The 17,371-nt window shown below is 43.1% G+C and overlaps 1 protein-coding gene across 1 annotated transcript in view; it reads right to left on the reverse strand.

Moving 5' to 3' along the window:
• Positions 1-17,371, reverse strand: part of LOC126108830 (uncharacterized) — a 181,290-nt gene that overhangs the window by 53,693 nt on the left and 110,226 nt on the right. The window contains exons 18-19 of the mRNA XM_049914194.1: positions 13,536-13,573; positions 1,275-1,631 (exon numbers count right to left, since the gene is read on the reverse strand). Of these exons, the coding sequence (XP_049770151.1) occupies positions 1,275-1,631; positions 13,536-13,573 (395 nt within the window). The remainder of the gene's footprint in view (positions 1-1,274; positions 1,632-13,535; positions 13,574-17,371) is intronic.

Genomic DNA, 17,371 nt, shown 5'->3' on the forward strand with positions numbered 1-17,371 from the left:
ATGAGCAACCGTTTTCATAAATGAAGTATCTAAATTCAGCAGTTTGAAAGAGATTGGACAATGTAAATTTTAAACCGACTGTCTCAAGTAACAGCAAACCAAACAATATATAGGAGCCAAACGTCTGTTACACAACTATAACCAAAGTTTTTAGCTGCTTAGTTTGTGAGATTCGGCTATGCACACGTAAATCTGATGTACCTATCTTTTTGCTATTGTCACTTTCTTTGATAACATTTTTAATAAATAAATATGTTGGCTGTCTTTCTCTTTTATGCATTACGTATCACACACCCACGATTAACACGTGTAGCGGGACTTTGAATTTCGTCGCGCTGTAGCGGGACTTTGAATTTCGCGGCGCTGCTCTCGTTCCCTCAGTCATGAATCGTGCCGTCGCAGCGGTATGAGCGCTCGACGGCAGAGAAAATACTAAAATTGCAACTGTTTCTTGTTTTTCTATCCGTTTCGTTTGTCTCTTGATAGCCGAAGCTTAAGACAGATGTGATCTGATGCTGATGTTAAAAACTTAATAGCTAGTCTTGATCTGATTTTAATGTGTAGACATATTGAGGAAGTTGTTATGAAATTTGGAGGAGGGAAGCAACGTAAAATAAATTGCATTTGATATCAAGATGGTTTTGTGTACATTAGAAATTCCTGGACAATGAAACTTACTGCAAGATTTCGGAGCAGACTTTTCACGCAGAATTGAAGATTTTTGAAGACGTGGACACCGCACGAAACAAGAAGACAAGTTAACCTGGTAAAGAATGATTTAATTACGCCACTTCCCCCTGTCAGTTACATTTTGTTATTCTCTGTTTCTTTTCAGTAAGTTTTGTAGTGGAAATTGGTTTAACTTTTGGTCAAAAACGCCACAAGGACCACCGCCACAAGGACCAAAACGCCACAAGGACCAACTATAGCTTTTCTGTAATACGAAGTCCGATCTGCATTTCTTTCTTTCTTTCCCTTTTTTTTCACGGTCATTAACGATTTTAAAACCCGCTTTTTATTCACCATTTCTTCCCACATTTTCAAACTTTTCTTTTCTTTTCGTCTCTTTTTCTTTTTTACTAACCGCTACACAATGAATGCCAAATTTTGTTTTTTGTCTTTTTTCGCAGAGCTTTTGTTTTGGCTTTTAAGTATTGCACAGAACAATGACGTAGCCCACACTCGTCACTCTGTCAGTTATGCGGCAAACTGTGAAAGGAGTTTGGTGAGCCCCGGTGCAGAGTATTTGAATGAGAAACAGCAGCAGTACCAACCTGTGTGGTGACTGCGCTATGGCAGCGGCAATGGTATCCTTGTAGGAGAACTCCGGCTGACTGTCGGCCGTACCGACAGAGCCGGTGCCACGGAGGAGGCGCTCCTCGCGCGCCCCCCCGGCAGCACTGCGCCCGGCGGCTCTCCCCGCGCAGGTGTCGGCGCCACCGTCACTACTGCTAGCGGTGCCAGAGGACACGAAAGTCGCAGTACCGGCACCGTCCGTCGACACCGTCACGTCCCGCAGTGGGACGTCGTCCTCGCCGTGGCTGTTACTGCGGAGGGACACGTCGGGGGCGGCCGGGCCGGAGCCGCCGAGCTCTGACGCCGACGGGCCGGTCCACATCAGGGTAGCGGCACTGTTTCGGTAGGACAGAGACGGTGTTAAACGGTTAAACATCTGAAGAGCTCTGTGCGGTTTATAGAAAGACATTCGATCTAATTTATAAAGGATACTTGGAACTGAGGCCAAAACAAATAAGTAATACAAGATGCAAAATTAATCTGAAACATCACTAAAGAGAGAACAATATATGGAGTTTTCCATAAGATCAGGAAAATAATACTGAAAGGCTCCTGTAGCCACCTTTCATTAGTCCGGTAGCCCATTTTCACTAGCATTTGTCTTTCTTTTCCCTGTTTCTCTTTCCTCATAACTCTCATAGTGGTGTGATTGAACGAATGTGGTTGTGTGTCACATTGCTAGACGGTGGCGTAGTCTGCTGCAGAAAGTCTGCGATAGTCGTAAAGATTCAGCAGCAGTTGTACAGAATAGTCAACTCTCGTAGTGGTCAAGTCGGCAAAGAGGTTTGCGCTACTTGTGAGAAATCCACCTGTGTTAGGTTGGTGGCGGAAATGGCATCTTTGGGTTTTCCGGGCTACGCGGAGCGTGGAAGAGGCTGGAGAAGAAGCGGGAGGCAGTCTGCCGCCGGTACGGGAAGCGTCCACCGCTGTGCTCCAGTCGAAGAAGGGTGAGTTAGACTGACCGCGTGGCGCGTTGTTACTTGCCGAAGGGAGAGCTGTTAGCTTTCGGTCTCGCTTTTCAACTCTGGAAGATTGCTTTGCCTTGTCGCAGCAAGGAATGCAAAACTTTGGCAAATTATAAAATTTCTGTAGCACACTTGGATCCGCCGGAAGAGCGCCACACAAAGGTGTCGATAAGAAGTGAGCACTCGCTTCTGTATGAATGTCTGTTTTCCTTCAGCTGTGCCTGTATACGCTTTTATTTTTCTAAATATTAATAGCTTTACCTTCTCGTAAATTTTCCTCGCTCTGTGTATCTTTCGTCCGTGGGGAGCCAACAACGTGGTTGAATATTAGAGTTTGTTCAGCTACTGGCATCACTAACTGTCCAATCTCATGTTTGTTTTAGAGAATGTTAACTGTTCATGATTGTGTGATGTGATATTGTTGCAACTTGGCCACGATACCTAGAAATTGCATCTCCAGAAACAACATGGGCACGCAGGTGTACTGCGAAACGTGTACCGTTTCACGAGTTATTGCGATCAGTTATCAGGCAACAGCAGTTGTATGAATGATTCACACCCTTGATTTTAGTTGTAGATTCTAACAGTGAATGTATCGATGCTTTTCTTTAATGTTTTAGGAATTAACGTTACCAGGAATTGTTTACATGCCTCATATCCATATCTTAGGAATAAATGATTTTATCTACAATATTCTCTTGTGTGTCCGAGGTTACGTTTTTGCACTTAAGCCACTCACCTCTTAATTTTCCCGTTAGCACATCCAAAGTGTTTCCTTTCGCACAGGTCCAGTGATTAGTTTCCCCTTTTATTTTAAAACAAATGCTTTAGATTAAGTCTTGCTTTAGATTAAGTCTTATTTTCAGGTGTGTTGCTGGGAGCTGATCTTATGCACAGTATTCATTCATTTTCTATTTTATTTTAAATGTTTGATTCTCGTGAACAGTGCACGGGCAATACTATTAATTACATCGCATCCCCTATGAGCAATATCACGACGTATGTATTTTTATGAGTTTTTGGTCTGTGATCAAATTAATTTATTTTCCGACTCAGCCAAACCTTCGATTAGTTGTATGGCTATCGTCAGTGGCGACACTAATCTTAACGTAATAACCCATAGAAACAGGTTAGTTACAATACGAATGAATTTTTATTCATCCATTAAGCAGTGCAACACATTATCTCACAGTTCACGGACCACAGGCTACATGTCTGGACAAAATTGGAAGGCAGCTCACGTTACGGGGAGGGTGTGCTCCACGGAGAACTGCAGGCAACAGTGCCCGGGCACTGCCCATTCCTTCCGCACGTTAAAGTATATTTTTGATATTAGTATGCTACTTCTTCCCCCCCATGAACCATGGACCTTGCCGTTGGTGGGGAGGCTTGCGTGCCTCAGCGATACAGATAGCCGTACCGTAGGAGCAACCACAACGGAGGGGTATCTGTTGAGACGCCAGACAAACGTGTGGTTCCTGAAGAGGGGCAACAGCCTTTTCAGTAGTTGCAGGGGCAACAGTCTGGATGATTGACTGATCTGGCCTTGTAACACTAACCAAAACAGCCTTGCTGTTCTGGTACTGCGAACGGCTGAAAGCGAGGGGAAACTACAGCCGTAATTTTTCCCGAAGCATGCACCTTTACTGTATCATTAAATGATGATGGCGTCCTATTGGGTAAAATATTCCGGAGGTAAAATAGTCCCCCATTCAGATCTCCGGGCGGGGACTACTCGAGAGGACGTCGTTATCAGGAGAAAGAAAAATGGCGTTCTACAGATCAAAGCGTGGAATGACAGATCCCTTAATCGGGCAGGTAGCTTAGAAAATTTAAAAAGGGAAATGGATAGGTTAAAGTTAGATATAGTGGGAATTAGTGAAGTTTGGTGGCAGGAGGAACAAGACTTTTGGTCAGGTAAATACAGGGTTATAAACACAAAGTCAAATAGGGGTAATGCACGAGTAGGTTTAATAACCAATAAAAAAATAAGAGTGCGGGTAAGCTACTACAAACAGCATAGTGAATGCATTATTGTGGCCAAGATAGATACGAAGCCCACGCCTACCACAGTAGTACAAGTTTATATGCCAAATAGCTCTGCAGATGATGAAGAAATTGAAGAAATGTATGATGAAATAAAAGAAATCATTCAGATAGTGAAGGGAGACGAAAATTTAATAGTGATGGATGACTGGAATTCGTCAGTAGGAAAACGGAGAGAAGGAAACGTAGTAGGTGAATATGGATTGGGACTAAGAAATGAAAGAGGAAGCCGCCTGGTAGAATTTTGTGCAGAGCATAACTTAATCATAGCTAACACTTGGTTCAAGAATCATGAAAGGAGGTTGTATACATGGAAGAACCCTGCAGATACTAAAAGGTATCAGATAGACTATATAATGGTAAGACAGAGATTTAGGAACCTGGTTTTAAATTGTAAGACATTTCCAGAAACAGATGTGGACTCTCACCACAATCTATTGGTTATGACCTGTAGACTAAAACTGAAGAAACTGCAAAAAGGTAGGAATTTAAGGAGATGGGACTCTACATCTACATCTACATCTACATCCACACTCCGCAAGCCACCTGACGGTATGTGGCGGAGGGTACCTTCAGTACCTCTATCGTTTCTCCCTTCTATTCCAGTCGCGTATTGTTCGTGGAAAGAAGGATTGTCGGTATGCCTCTGTGTGGGCTCTAATCTCTCTGATTTTATCCTCATGGTCTCTTCGCGAGATACCGTATTTACTCGAATCTAAGCCGCACTTTTTTTCTGGTTTTCGTAATCCAAAAAACCGCCTGTGGCTTAGAATCGAGTGCAAAGCAAGCGGAAGTTCTGAAAAATGTTGGTACGTGCCACCACAACTAACTTCTGCCGTCAAATACATGTAGCGCTACGCGGGCATGCTTTGTAGGCACAAAGATAAATACTGGCGCCAAAACCTCTGTGTCAGTAAATAATTTTTTAAAAAAAAGTGGAAAACGAGCTTTTTTTCTCCGCCGCGAGTTTCGACCACTGCATTTTCATACATTATCCAACGAAGTAAATACAAATTCCGTATTGTTCATCTTTGAATGTAGCACAATTTCAGTGTACTACGAAAATCTGACTGGCAAGACTGACTGGGATGTTTGTCAATATGGCCAACTCTACGTTCTGAATTTTTTCCTATCTGTGATAAGAGATGGTTGCTAATCGGAACCTGATGAAATTTGAATCATATACAGTATTATCTTCACCATAAGAATAATACGAATATAAACATTTTGCCATGTATTCTTTTGTGTTTGTTGCTATCTCATTTAAATCCTGTCTGCCTAATAAACTACGAAACTAGAGTGAGACAACAGCAAACGCGGAGGAATATACGTATCGTGTCATGTTTATATTCGTATTATTCTTATGCCTAATAGTGATACAGTCAGAAATGAAGCACGGCAAGTGACTAGATTTTTAAATCTAAGATGACTCTAATTTCTGTGCAGAATTTGATTTAATAAAGAAGCGGCCGCAAAGATTTTCAAACGGAGAAAATTTTCGCCTAACTCTCGTTCAGAACATGTTCTATCATACGCTGTCTATTATTTGATTCTTGTTGATCATTATCAAAGAAAGCAGTAGTGTATGTAACGTCTCTTGTCATTGTTTCGCTAATGAGACGATTCCCCCCTCTCTTTCTCTCTCTCTCTCTTTTATTGTACGCGGTGGTAGCACGCACAAAAGCAAGCCATGCCGCGAGTCGCAACAGGCCGTAAACACGCACTATCAGAATGCAACAAACAATGCATGACACAGTGCAGTAATGCATTTTCAGCTTACGAGTGACGCAAACAACTATAACAAAAAAAAAACGGCACCTATCAGATCAAAGCAAAATAAGCAATCGATTCAAACCAGACGAAGCACGTGAAAAAGGAAGGGTACCCGTATAAATACGGACGGAGCGCCTGCGCATAGCAATGGCTACCTGGTAAAGCTTAACTGCTAAGGTTACGACTCGAACCAAACTACTGTAGCTGTATCGTCATTCATTCGACCTAAATTGTGTCTCATATTACAATGAACCAGCTTTGTATCGATTTGGAGGTGCGGCCTAAAACTTTTCTCTCCCCTAGAATTTCGAGTCTCAAATTTCAGGTGCGGCTTAGATTCGGGAATTTTTTTTTCCTTTATTTCGAGTCTCATTTTTCAGGTGCGGCTTAGATTCGAGTGCGGCTTAGATTCGAGTAAATACGGTATACGTAGGAGGGAGCAATATACTGCTTGACTCTTCGGTGAAGGTATGTTCTCGAAACTTTGACAAAAGCCCGTACCGAGCTACTGAGCGTCTCTCCTGCAGAGTCTTCCACTGGAGTTTATCTATCATCTCCGTAACGCTTTCGCGATTACTAAACGATCCTGTAACGAAGCGCGCTGCTCTCCGTTGGATCTTCTCTATCTCTTCTATCAACCCTATCTGGTACGGATCCCACACTGCTGAGCAGTATTCAAGCAGTGGGCGAACAAGCGTACTGTAACCTACTTCCTTTGTTTTCGGATTGCATTTCCTTAGGATTCTTCCAATGAATCTCAGTCTGGCATATGCTTTACCGACGATCAACATTATATGATCATTCCATTTTAAATCACTCCTAATGCGTACTCCCAGATAATTTATGGTATTAACTGCTTCCAGTTGCTGACCTGCTATTTTGTAGCTAAATGATAAAGGATCTATCTTTCTGTGTATTCGCAGCACATTACACTTGTCTACATTGAGATTCAATTGCCATTCCCTGCACTGTGCGTCAATTCGCTGCAGATCCTCCTGCATTTCAGTACAATTTTCCATTGTTACAACCTCTCGATACACCACAGCATCATCTGCAAACAGCCTCAGTGAACTTCCGATGTCATCCACCAGGTCATTTATGTATATTGTGAATAGCAACGGTCCTATGACACTCCCCTGCGGCACACCTGAAATCACTCTTACTTCGGAAGACTTCTCTCCATTGAGAATAACATGCTGCGTCCTGTTATCTAGGAACTCCTCAATCCAATCACACAATTGGTCTGATAGTCCATATGCTCTTACTTTGTTCATTAAACGACTGTGGGGAACTGTATCGAACGCCTTGCGGAAGTCAAGAAACACGGCATCTACCTGTGAACCCGTGTCTAGGGCCCTCTGAGTCTCGTGGACGAATAGCGCGAGCTGGGTTTCACATGACCGTCTTTTTCGAAACCCATGCTGATTCCTACAGAGTAGATTTCTAGTCTCCAGAAAAGTCATTATACTCGAACACAATACATGTTCCAAAATTCTACAACTGATCGACGTTAGAGATATAGGTCTATAGTTCTGCACATCTGTTCGACGTCCCTTCTTGAAAACGGGGATGACCTGTGCCCTTTTCCAATCCTTTGGAACACTACGCTCTTCTAGAGACCTACGGTACACCGCTGCAAGAAGGGGGGCAAGTTCCTTCGCGTACTCTGTGTAAAATTGAACTGGTATCCCATCAGGTCCAGAGGCCTTTCCTCTTTTGAGCGATTTTAGTTGTTTCTCTATCCCTCTGTCGTCTATTTTGATATCTACCATTTTGTCATCTGTGCGACAATCTAGAGAAGGAACTACAGTGCAATCTTCCTCTGTGAAACAACTTTGGAAAAAGACATTTAGTATTTTGGCCTTTAGCCTGTCATCCTCTGTTTCAGTACCATTTTGGTCACAGAGTGTCTGGACATTTTGTTTTGATCCACCTACCGCTTCAACATAAGACCAAAATTTCTTAGGATTTTCTGCCAAGTCAGTACATAGAACTTTACTTTCGAATTCACTGAACGCCTCTCGCATAGCCCCCCTCACACTACATTTCGCTTCGCGTAATTTTTGTTTGTCTTCAAGGCTTTGGCTATGTTTATGTTTGCTGTGAAGTTCCCTTTGCTTCCGCAGCAGTTTTCTAACTCTGTTGTTGTACCACGGTGGCTCTTTTCCATCTCTTACGATCTTGCTTGGCACATACTCATCTAATGCATAATGTACGACGGTTTTGAACTTTGTCCACTGATCCTCAACACTATCTGTACTTGAGACAAAACATTTGTGTTGAGCCAACAGGTACTCTGAAATCTGCTTTTTGTCACTTTTTCTAAACAGAAAAATCTTCCTACCCTTTTTAATATTCCTATTTACGGCTGAAATCATCGATGCCGTAACCGCTTTATGATCGCCGATTCCCTGTTCTGCGTTAACTTTTTCAAATAGTTCGGGTCTGTTTGTCACCAGAAGGTCTAATATGTTATCGCCACGAGTCGGTTCTCTGTTTAACTGCTCAAGGTAGTTTTCAGATAAAGCACTTAAAAAAATTTCACTGGATTCTTTGTCCCTGCCACCCGTTATGAATGTTTGAGTCTCCCAGTCTATATCCGGCAAATTAAAATCTCCACCCAGGACTATAACATGGTCCTGGATAAACTGAAAGAACCAGAGGTTGTACAGAGTTTCAGGGACAGCATAAGGGAACAACTGACAGGAATGGGGGAAACAAATACAGTACAAGAAGAATGGGTAGCTTTGAGGGATTAAGTACTGAAGGCAGCAGAGGATCAAGTAGGTAAAAAGACGAGGACTAGTAGAAATCCTAGGGTAACAGAAGAAATATTGAATTTAATTGATGAAAGGAGTAAATACAAAAATGCAGTAAATGAAGCAGGCAAAAAGGAATACAAACGTCTCAAAAATTAGATCGACAGGAAGTGCAAAATGGCTAAGCAGGGATGACTAGAGGATGTAGAGGTCAGATAGATACAGCCTACAAGAAAATTAAAGAGACCTTTGGAGAAAAGAGAACCACTTGTATGAATATCAAGAGCTCAGATGGAAACCCAGTTCTAAGCAAAGAAGGGAAAGCAGAAAGGTGGAGGGAGTATATAGAGGGTCTATACAAGGGCAATGTACTTGAGGACAATATTTTGGAAATGGAAGAGGATGTAGATGAAGATGAAATGGGAGATAGGATACTGCGTGAAGAGTTCGATAGAGAACTGAAAGACCTGAGTCGAAACAAGGCCCCGGGAGCAGAATAACATTCCATTGGAACTACTGACGGCCTTGGGAGACCCAGTCCTGACTAAACTCTACCATCTAGTGAGCAAAATGTATGAGACAGGCGAAATACCCTCAGACTTCAAGAAGAATATAATAATTTCAATCCCAAAGAAAGCAGGTGTTAACAGATGTGAAAATTACTGAACTATCAGTTTAATAAGCCACAGCTGCAAAATACTAACGCAAATTCTTTACAGACGAATGGAAAAACTGGTAGAAGCCGACCTCGGGGAAGATCAGTTTGGATTCCGTAGAAATATTGGAACACGTGAGGCAATACTGACCCTATGACTTATCTTAGAAGGTGGATTAAAGAAAGGCAAACCTACGTTTCTAGCATTTGTAGACTTAGAGAAAGCTTTTGACAATGTTGACTGGGATACCCTCTTTCAAATTCTGAAGGTGGCAGGGGTAAAATACAGGGAGCGAAAGGCTATTTACAATTTGTACAGAAAGCAGATGGCAGTTATAAGAATCGAGGGACACGAAAGGGAAGCAGTGGTTGGGAAGGGAGGGAGACAAGGTTGTAGCCTCTCCCCGATGTTATTCAATCTGTATATTGAGCAAGCAGTAAAGGAAAAAAAAAAGAAAAATTTGGAGTAGGTATTAAAATCCACAGAGAAGAAATAAAAACATTGAGGTTCGCCGATGACATTGTAATTCTGTCACAGACAGCAAAGGATTTGGAAGAACAGTTGAACGGAATGGACAGTGTCTTGAAAGGAGGATATAAGATGAACATCAACAAAAGCAAAACGAGGATAATGGAATGTAGTCGAATTAAGTCGGGTGATGTTGAGGGAATTAGATTAGGAAATGAGACACTTAAAGTAGTAAACGAGTTTTGCTATTTAGGGAGCAAAATAAGTGATGATGGTCGAAGTAGAGTGGATATCAAATGTAGACTGGCAATGGCAAGGAAAGCGTTTCTGAAGAAGAGAAATTTGTTAACATCGAGTATAGATTTAAGTGTCAGGAAGTCATTTCTGAAAGTATTTGTATGGAGTGTAGCCATGTATGGAAGTGAAACCTGGACAGTAAATAGTTTGGACAAGAATAGGGTAGAAGAGGAGTTTGTGGCACAACTTGACTAGAAGAAGGGATCGGTTGGTAGGACATGTTCTGAGGCATCAAGGGATCAGCAATTTAGTATTGGAGGGCAGTGTGGAGGGTAAAAATCTTAGAGGGAGACCAAGATATGAATACACTAAGCAGATTCAGAAGGATGTAGGCTGCAGTGGGTACTGGGAGATGAAGAAGCTTGCACAGGATAGAGTAGCATGGAGAGCTGCATGAAACCAGTCTCAGGACTGAAGACCACAAGAACAACAATGCTACTTCTGGCCAGAAATGTTCTCTGTGGCATACTAATCTGCTTTATACATACTGCTTCTTTCACTTGTCTCCCGTTACTTAGCTGCGGAGGTTGCAGAACTGCTTGACTGCTCAGCTCCGCCAGTTTCGTGGACTCCAGTCTCAGTGTTAAGTTTGTTGCTATTCTCATTCCTGCGGTCCCCCATTACTCGCACCTTTCTTCAGTGTACTCTCGATGCGGTATCGCCCGAAGTCGGCAACGCGCGTCGGTGCCGCCAACATTAGCAACATCTCGCCACGGTCCGCAGAGACAAACGGGAGTGGACGAAGGAAATGAACCCTCCCTCTCGGCGGGGCAACGCTCTCTCAGAAGCCGAGCTCCGAAACGCTCTGCCCAGTTCGCGACCTGAGCCGGTGCAGTCGACACAGTCAAGTGGGACAGAAGTGTCGTCCGAATCTCGGTCGGATACGTTCTTTTGTAAATCTCGAACACCGCACTTCGAGAGAAGACTTTGTTAATTAGTGCATCGAGTGATGTTTAATGGTCAATGACAGCTGTTAACTCCTGCGGCATAGAATTGTACGGAGTTAATAAAACCTTTTCACGCATTCACGTAATAAAGCGAACTAGTAATTCGTAGGTTGTAATTCTAATGAGCTATCTCCCGGAGAAATCGAAGAGCCCACAGTTACGGCCGGACGACTATCTGGTCGTACACTCGATCCGTATTCTTTACTCGTCGAGACTGTTACTGTCATCGACAAGTGCTGCAATTATTCTTCTCTTTCACCGAGGTATGTCGAATGTGAATCTTATCACTGATGTCCTTTCACCCTTAAGTTTAATTCCATTCGTGAACCTTTCTTTCATTTCATCATTTTTCTTCAATACAGAGAGTGAAGACTAGAAAAGGAAGACTGCATCCCCGTCTCCCACACTTTCGAATTCAACCATTTCATTCTCAATATCCCAATGTTATTTTTCCCTTCTGGTTCATGTACGTATTGTATACTACCTGCTTTCCCTACCTTAAATCTATTTTTCTCAGTATTTTGAATATCTTCCAGTGTTTTACATTTACAACCATTTATTTTCCTTTCATTTTGGCAAATCCTATGAAAGTCTCTCGATTTGCTGTAAGTCTTGCTTCTATTATCAAGCGCAACTTCAGTACTGCTGCCCAGGTGCCTCAAAATTTCCAACAGCTAAACTGATTGTCATCTAGCAGCTCCTCATTATTCTTTTCCATTCTTCTGGATATTATTCTCATCAGAAACTTGGGTGCATGAAGTCTCAGGAGTTTTGTGAAATAGTCCTTGCTATCTTCGGGATCGAGTGGATTTTTTCTTTTCTTTTCTTTTTTCATAGATTCAACACACCAACTGCACCAGTCATTTGATTGGCAATTCACCCAATGATTTCAGGAACTTTGAAAGAATGCTATCTATATTTTCTGTCTTATTTTATTGCAAATCTTCCACAGCTGTTTAAAACACTGACTCTAATACACTCATCAAAAAAGTTTCGCATCACACCGTTTCCCAGCACTGAAAGTAGACTGACTGTGGGTATTATATCACAGACACAGTCTCTCGGACTGTTCAGAGATGTCACCAAACCTGCCCAAATATGTAAATAAGCATGCATGAGCAGCGCCTATTAGACGGAGGGGTTCTGATAGCCGATCAGTTCCAGTCATTCCACCAGGAAGGAGGTACACGCCTCGTGTTGTCTGTAGTTCAACCGTGCCTAGACGGTCAGTACCGCAGTTCGATCGCGTCCGCATTGTTACTTTGCGCCAGGAAGGGCTCTCAACGAGGGAAGTGTCCAGGCGTCTCGCAGTGAACCAAAGCGATGTTGTTCAGACGTGGAGCAGATACAGAGAGACAGCAACTGTCGACGACATGCCTCGCTCAGGCCACCCGAGGGCTACTACTGCAGTGGATGACCGCTACCTACGGATTATGGCTCGGAGGAACCCTGACAGCAACACCACCATGTCGAATAATGCTTTTCGTGCAGTCGCAGGACGTCGTGTTAAGACTCAAACTGTGCCCAATAGGCTGCACGACGCGCAACTTCACTCCCGACGTCCACGGCGAGGTCCACCTTTGCAACCGCGACACCGTGCAGCGCGGTACAGATGGGCCCAACAACATGCCGAATGGAACGCTCAGGACTGGCATCACGTTCTCTTCGCCGACGAGTGTCGCATATGCCTTCAACCGGACAATCGTCGGAGACGTGTTTGGAGGCAGCCCGGTCGGGCTGAACGCCTCAGACACACTGTCCAGCGAGTGCAGCTAGGTGGAGGTTCCCTGCTGTTTTGGGGCAGCATTATGTGGGGCCAACGTACTGAACTTCTGAACTCGGTGATTGAGATAAGACAGCTAATTAATGCCAGTGATAAAATACATCTACATCTACATAGATGGATTAGATAAAGTATGACTTAAAGTAAGCTTTCAAACATGTTGAACTGGAGAAAAAAAGCAATGGGTTATACAAAATAACAGAGACGGCAAGGATGTGCTTACCAAGAGGAAAGTTACTGGTGGTATTAGAACCTTTTAAGTTACTGGATATTTATTTTTTATGTACACTGTAAACCAGTATGTAAAGTTAATATCAAAAGGAAGGAAGGTTAACATTCTACAGCATCAACAACGATGTCAGTAGACAAGCAGCAAAAGTTTGGAGTAGGGACAGATGGGGTAGAAATTGTCCATGTTCTTTTCACAGGAACCATCCCATCATTTACCTCTCTGTGCCTCCACAATCAGTGATAAATTCAAATGGACAGTCAGGATTGATGTGGAAGAAACCATGAATGTGTCAGTAAAATAATCAAGCCTTTACCGTGTAACATCTGAAGCATGTCCTCTTGTGGCTTCCTCCTGAAACAATTGGAGATGGTTTCAGATAAACTAATTCAGTGAGACTTTACAGTACATTAAGGAAATTATACTAACACCTGCACATAATGAATTACTTCTGACTTACTGACAATATGTATCTAAAGTAGCAAAGCCTGTACATTATACTCTATGAAAATTATATAAATCACTCAAAATATAATACATCACTTGTACTTTAGGTTACCTGATTTTGTAACTATTTTTCTCAATTTCCTTTATAAAGGGTGTTACAAAAAGGTACGGCCAAACTTTCAGGAAACATTCCTCACACACAAAGAAAGAAAATATGTTATGTGGACATGTGTCCGGAAACGCTTACTTTCCATGTTAGAGCTCATTTTATTACTTCTCTTCAAATCACATTAATCATGGAATGGAAACACACAGCAACAGAACGTACCAGCGTGACTTCAAACATTTTGTTACAGGAAATGTTCAAAATGTCCTCCGTTAGCGAGGATACGTGCATCCACCCTCCGTCGCATGGAATCCCTGATGCGCTGATGCAGCCCTGGAGAATTGCGTATTGTATCACAGCCGTCCACAATACGAGCACGAAGAGTCTCTACATTTGGTACCGGGGTTGCGTAGACGAGAGCTTTCAAATGCCACCATAAATGAAAGTTGAGAGGGTTGAGGTCAGGAGAGCGTGGAGGCCACGGAATTGGTCCGCCTCTACCAATCCGTCGGTCACCGAATCTGTTGTTGAGAAGCATACGAACACTTCGACTGAAATGTGCAGGAGCTCCATCGTGCGTGAACCACATGTTGTGCCGTACTTGTAAAGGCACATGTTCTAGCAGCACAGGCAGAGTATCCCGTATGAAATCATGATAACGTGCTCCATTGAGCGTAGGTGGAAGAATGTGGGGCCCAATCGAGACATCACCGACAATGCCTGCCCAAACGTTCACAGAAATCTGTGTCGATGACGTGGTTGCACAATTGCGTGCGGACTCTCGTCAGCCCACACATGTCGATTGTGAAAATTTACAATTTGATCACGTCGGAATGAAGCCTCATCTGTAAAGAGAACATTTGCACTGAAATGAGGATTGACACATCGTTGCATGAACCATTCGCAGAAGTGTACCCGTGGAGGCCAATCAGCTGCTGATAGTGCCTGCACACGCTGTACACGGCACGGAAACAACTGGTTCTCCCGTAGCACTCTCCATACAGTGACGTGGTCAACGTTACCTTGTACAGCAGCAACTTTTCTGACGCTGACATTAGGGTTATCGTCAACTGCACCAAGAGTTGCCTCGTCCACTGCAGGTGTCCTCGTCGTTCTAGGTCTTCCCCAGTCGCGAGTCATAGGCTGGAATGTTCCGTGCTTCCTAAGATGCCAATCGATTGCTTCGAACGTCTTCCTGTCGGAACACCTTCGTTCTGGAAATCTGTCTCGATACAAACGTACCGCGCCACGGCTATTGCCCCTTGCTAATCCGTACATCAAATAGGCATCTGCCAACTCCACATTTGTAAACGTTTCACTGACTGCAAAACCACGTTCGTGATGAACACTAACCTGTTGCTGCTACGTACTGATGTGCTCGATGCTAGTACTGTAGAGCAATGAGTCGTATGTCAACACAAGCACCGAAGTCAACATTACCTTCCTTCAATTGGGCCAACTGGCGGTGAATCGAGGAAGTACAGTACATACTGACGAAACTAAAATGAGCTCAAACATGGAAATTAGGCGTTTCCGGACACATATCCACATAACATCTTTTCTTTCTTTGTGTGTGAGGAACGTTTCCTGAAAGTTTGGCCGTACCTTTTTGTAACACCCTGTATACTACTACTACTACTACTACTACTACTACAACTACTACTACTAACAGCAGCAGCAATTATTATTTCTCAGCTGGTAGAAACCCTCTATTCAATACATACATATCTCATTTCACTGTAACTTCATTTGGTGTTTTAAATTAATTTGGTAACATTTTTGACTTCCATACCACTCTGCATTCTGCAGGATAATACAAGGTCTGTTCAAGAAATTCTGGAACTTTGTCCACTAAATTTTTCTATGCTTATCTTTAACTTATTGTGCACAGTCTCCTTCAAACTACTCTCCTACACAATTTCTTCACCATTCTCAAAGCCATTTCTACTTCAAGAAGCAGCCTCGGTACACCTCTCACTGCATTGTGCGAAGTGCTGTCTGCAAATTTTCATTTATCTCGTCTATTGTTACAAGTCTTCATCCTTTCAATGGGGCTCTCAATTTTGAAAATGAACAAAGTCCACAGTGGTAATGTCTGGAGAGTAGGGAGGATGAGGTAACACAAAGATTTTGTTTTCTGTGCAATAGTCACGCACCGACAGGGATGACGCGAGGTCTCACTCATGCGACCCGAAAGCTCTTCGTAGGCTGTGAGGCGAAGGTCTTTCCGGTCTCGACTCGTTAGCCGTGGGACAAACTTGGCGGCAACGATACGCATTCTCAGGTGCTTTGTCAGGATTCGAAGACACGATCCAACTGAAATGTTACATTCTTCTGCAATTTCTCAGATGATCAGTCTCGGACTGGCACCCACAGTTTCATTCACGTTTCTGTCAAGAGCGTTGTCAGCACCATAGGCTTCCTGCAGCATTTGATGTGTGTCTGTAGAGGTTTCCTCGAGTTTCACAAAAAATTTAATGTAGACATGTTGTCCTCCAACTCTGCCATCTCGAAATTCGCGAACTGTGCGACACAGTGTTCTATCAAAACGACACTGAACGATAACTGACTCACGTACAACGATGAACTTCTGACAGTTACACTTTAGACATTGCCACGTGCAGGGATGCCAATCGCATTTCGCTCAAACACACCATTGGCGTCAAGTTAAGAGTGTTCTTACGGTGTGATATGTCAGATTACAGACATCCGGCACCGTAAAGACTTGAAAAAATGTAGCGAAAAAGTTTTAATCGGGAGCATACACCTCGTGCAGCCCAGGAGGGCACATCTTCATCACGTATTGGTTTCTGCAAAGTTTAGTCATTAAAATACAGCTAACAAATTCCATTAAAATGGATAAATAACAGAAATGACCAAAGGAAAGCAACAATAATACTGTGCCAAATATGGCTGAGATCAAACAAACTTACAGAAAGGTAGGACATAAATTTCAGTCACTTCTGTTGTAAGTCACACACAGAAAATTATGGATATAATAAAAACATTGTTAGCTTTTGGATGAACCATTTTTTGAATACGAGTGTGCATGAGCACCCCCTACACACACACACACACACACACACACACATTCACACACACATGTGAAGCTACAAGGTGCAGTTATGCCGACTGAGTACACAGTGCTAGAACTGCAGCTTGGCAGGTACGCTGGCTGAGGGGATGTGTCAGGTGGGATGGGAGAGGAGAGAAACAAGGCAGGGCGTGAGAGGGACGGTTGGGGAAGGTTGGCTGACGGCCTGGGGACAGAGGAAGGAGGTACATGGCATAGGAATACTACACAGAGTTACCAGCATTGGTGAGTTCGTGCACTGCATGATAAGAAGATGTGGTTTGAAACAGTGACAGAACAGAACTCCTAGATAACAGAATGCAGCATGTCATTCTCAATGGAGAGAAGTCTTCTGAAGTAAGTGTGATTTCAGGTGTGCCGCAGGGGAGTGTCGTAGGACCATTGCTATTCACAATATACATAATTGACCTTGTGGATGACATCAGAAGTTCACTGAGGCTTTTTGCAGATGATGCTGTGGTGTATCGAGAGGTTGTAACAATGGAAAATTGTACTGAAATGCAGG

Source organism: Schistocerca cancellata, chromosome 11 (assembly GCF_023864275.1).
Source record: "Schistocerca cancellata isolate TAMUIC-IGC-003103 chromosome 11, iqSchCanc2.1, whole genome shotgun sequence".
NCBI lineage: Eukaryota > Metazoa > Arthropoda > Insecta > Orthoptera > Acrididae > Schistocerca > Schistocerca cancellata.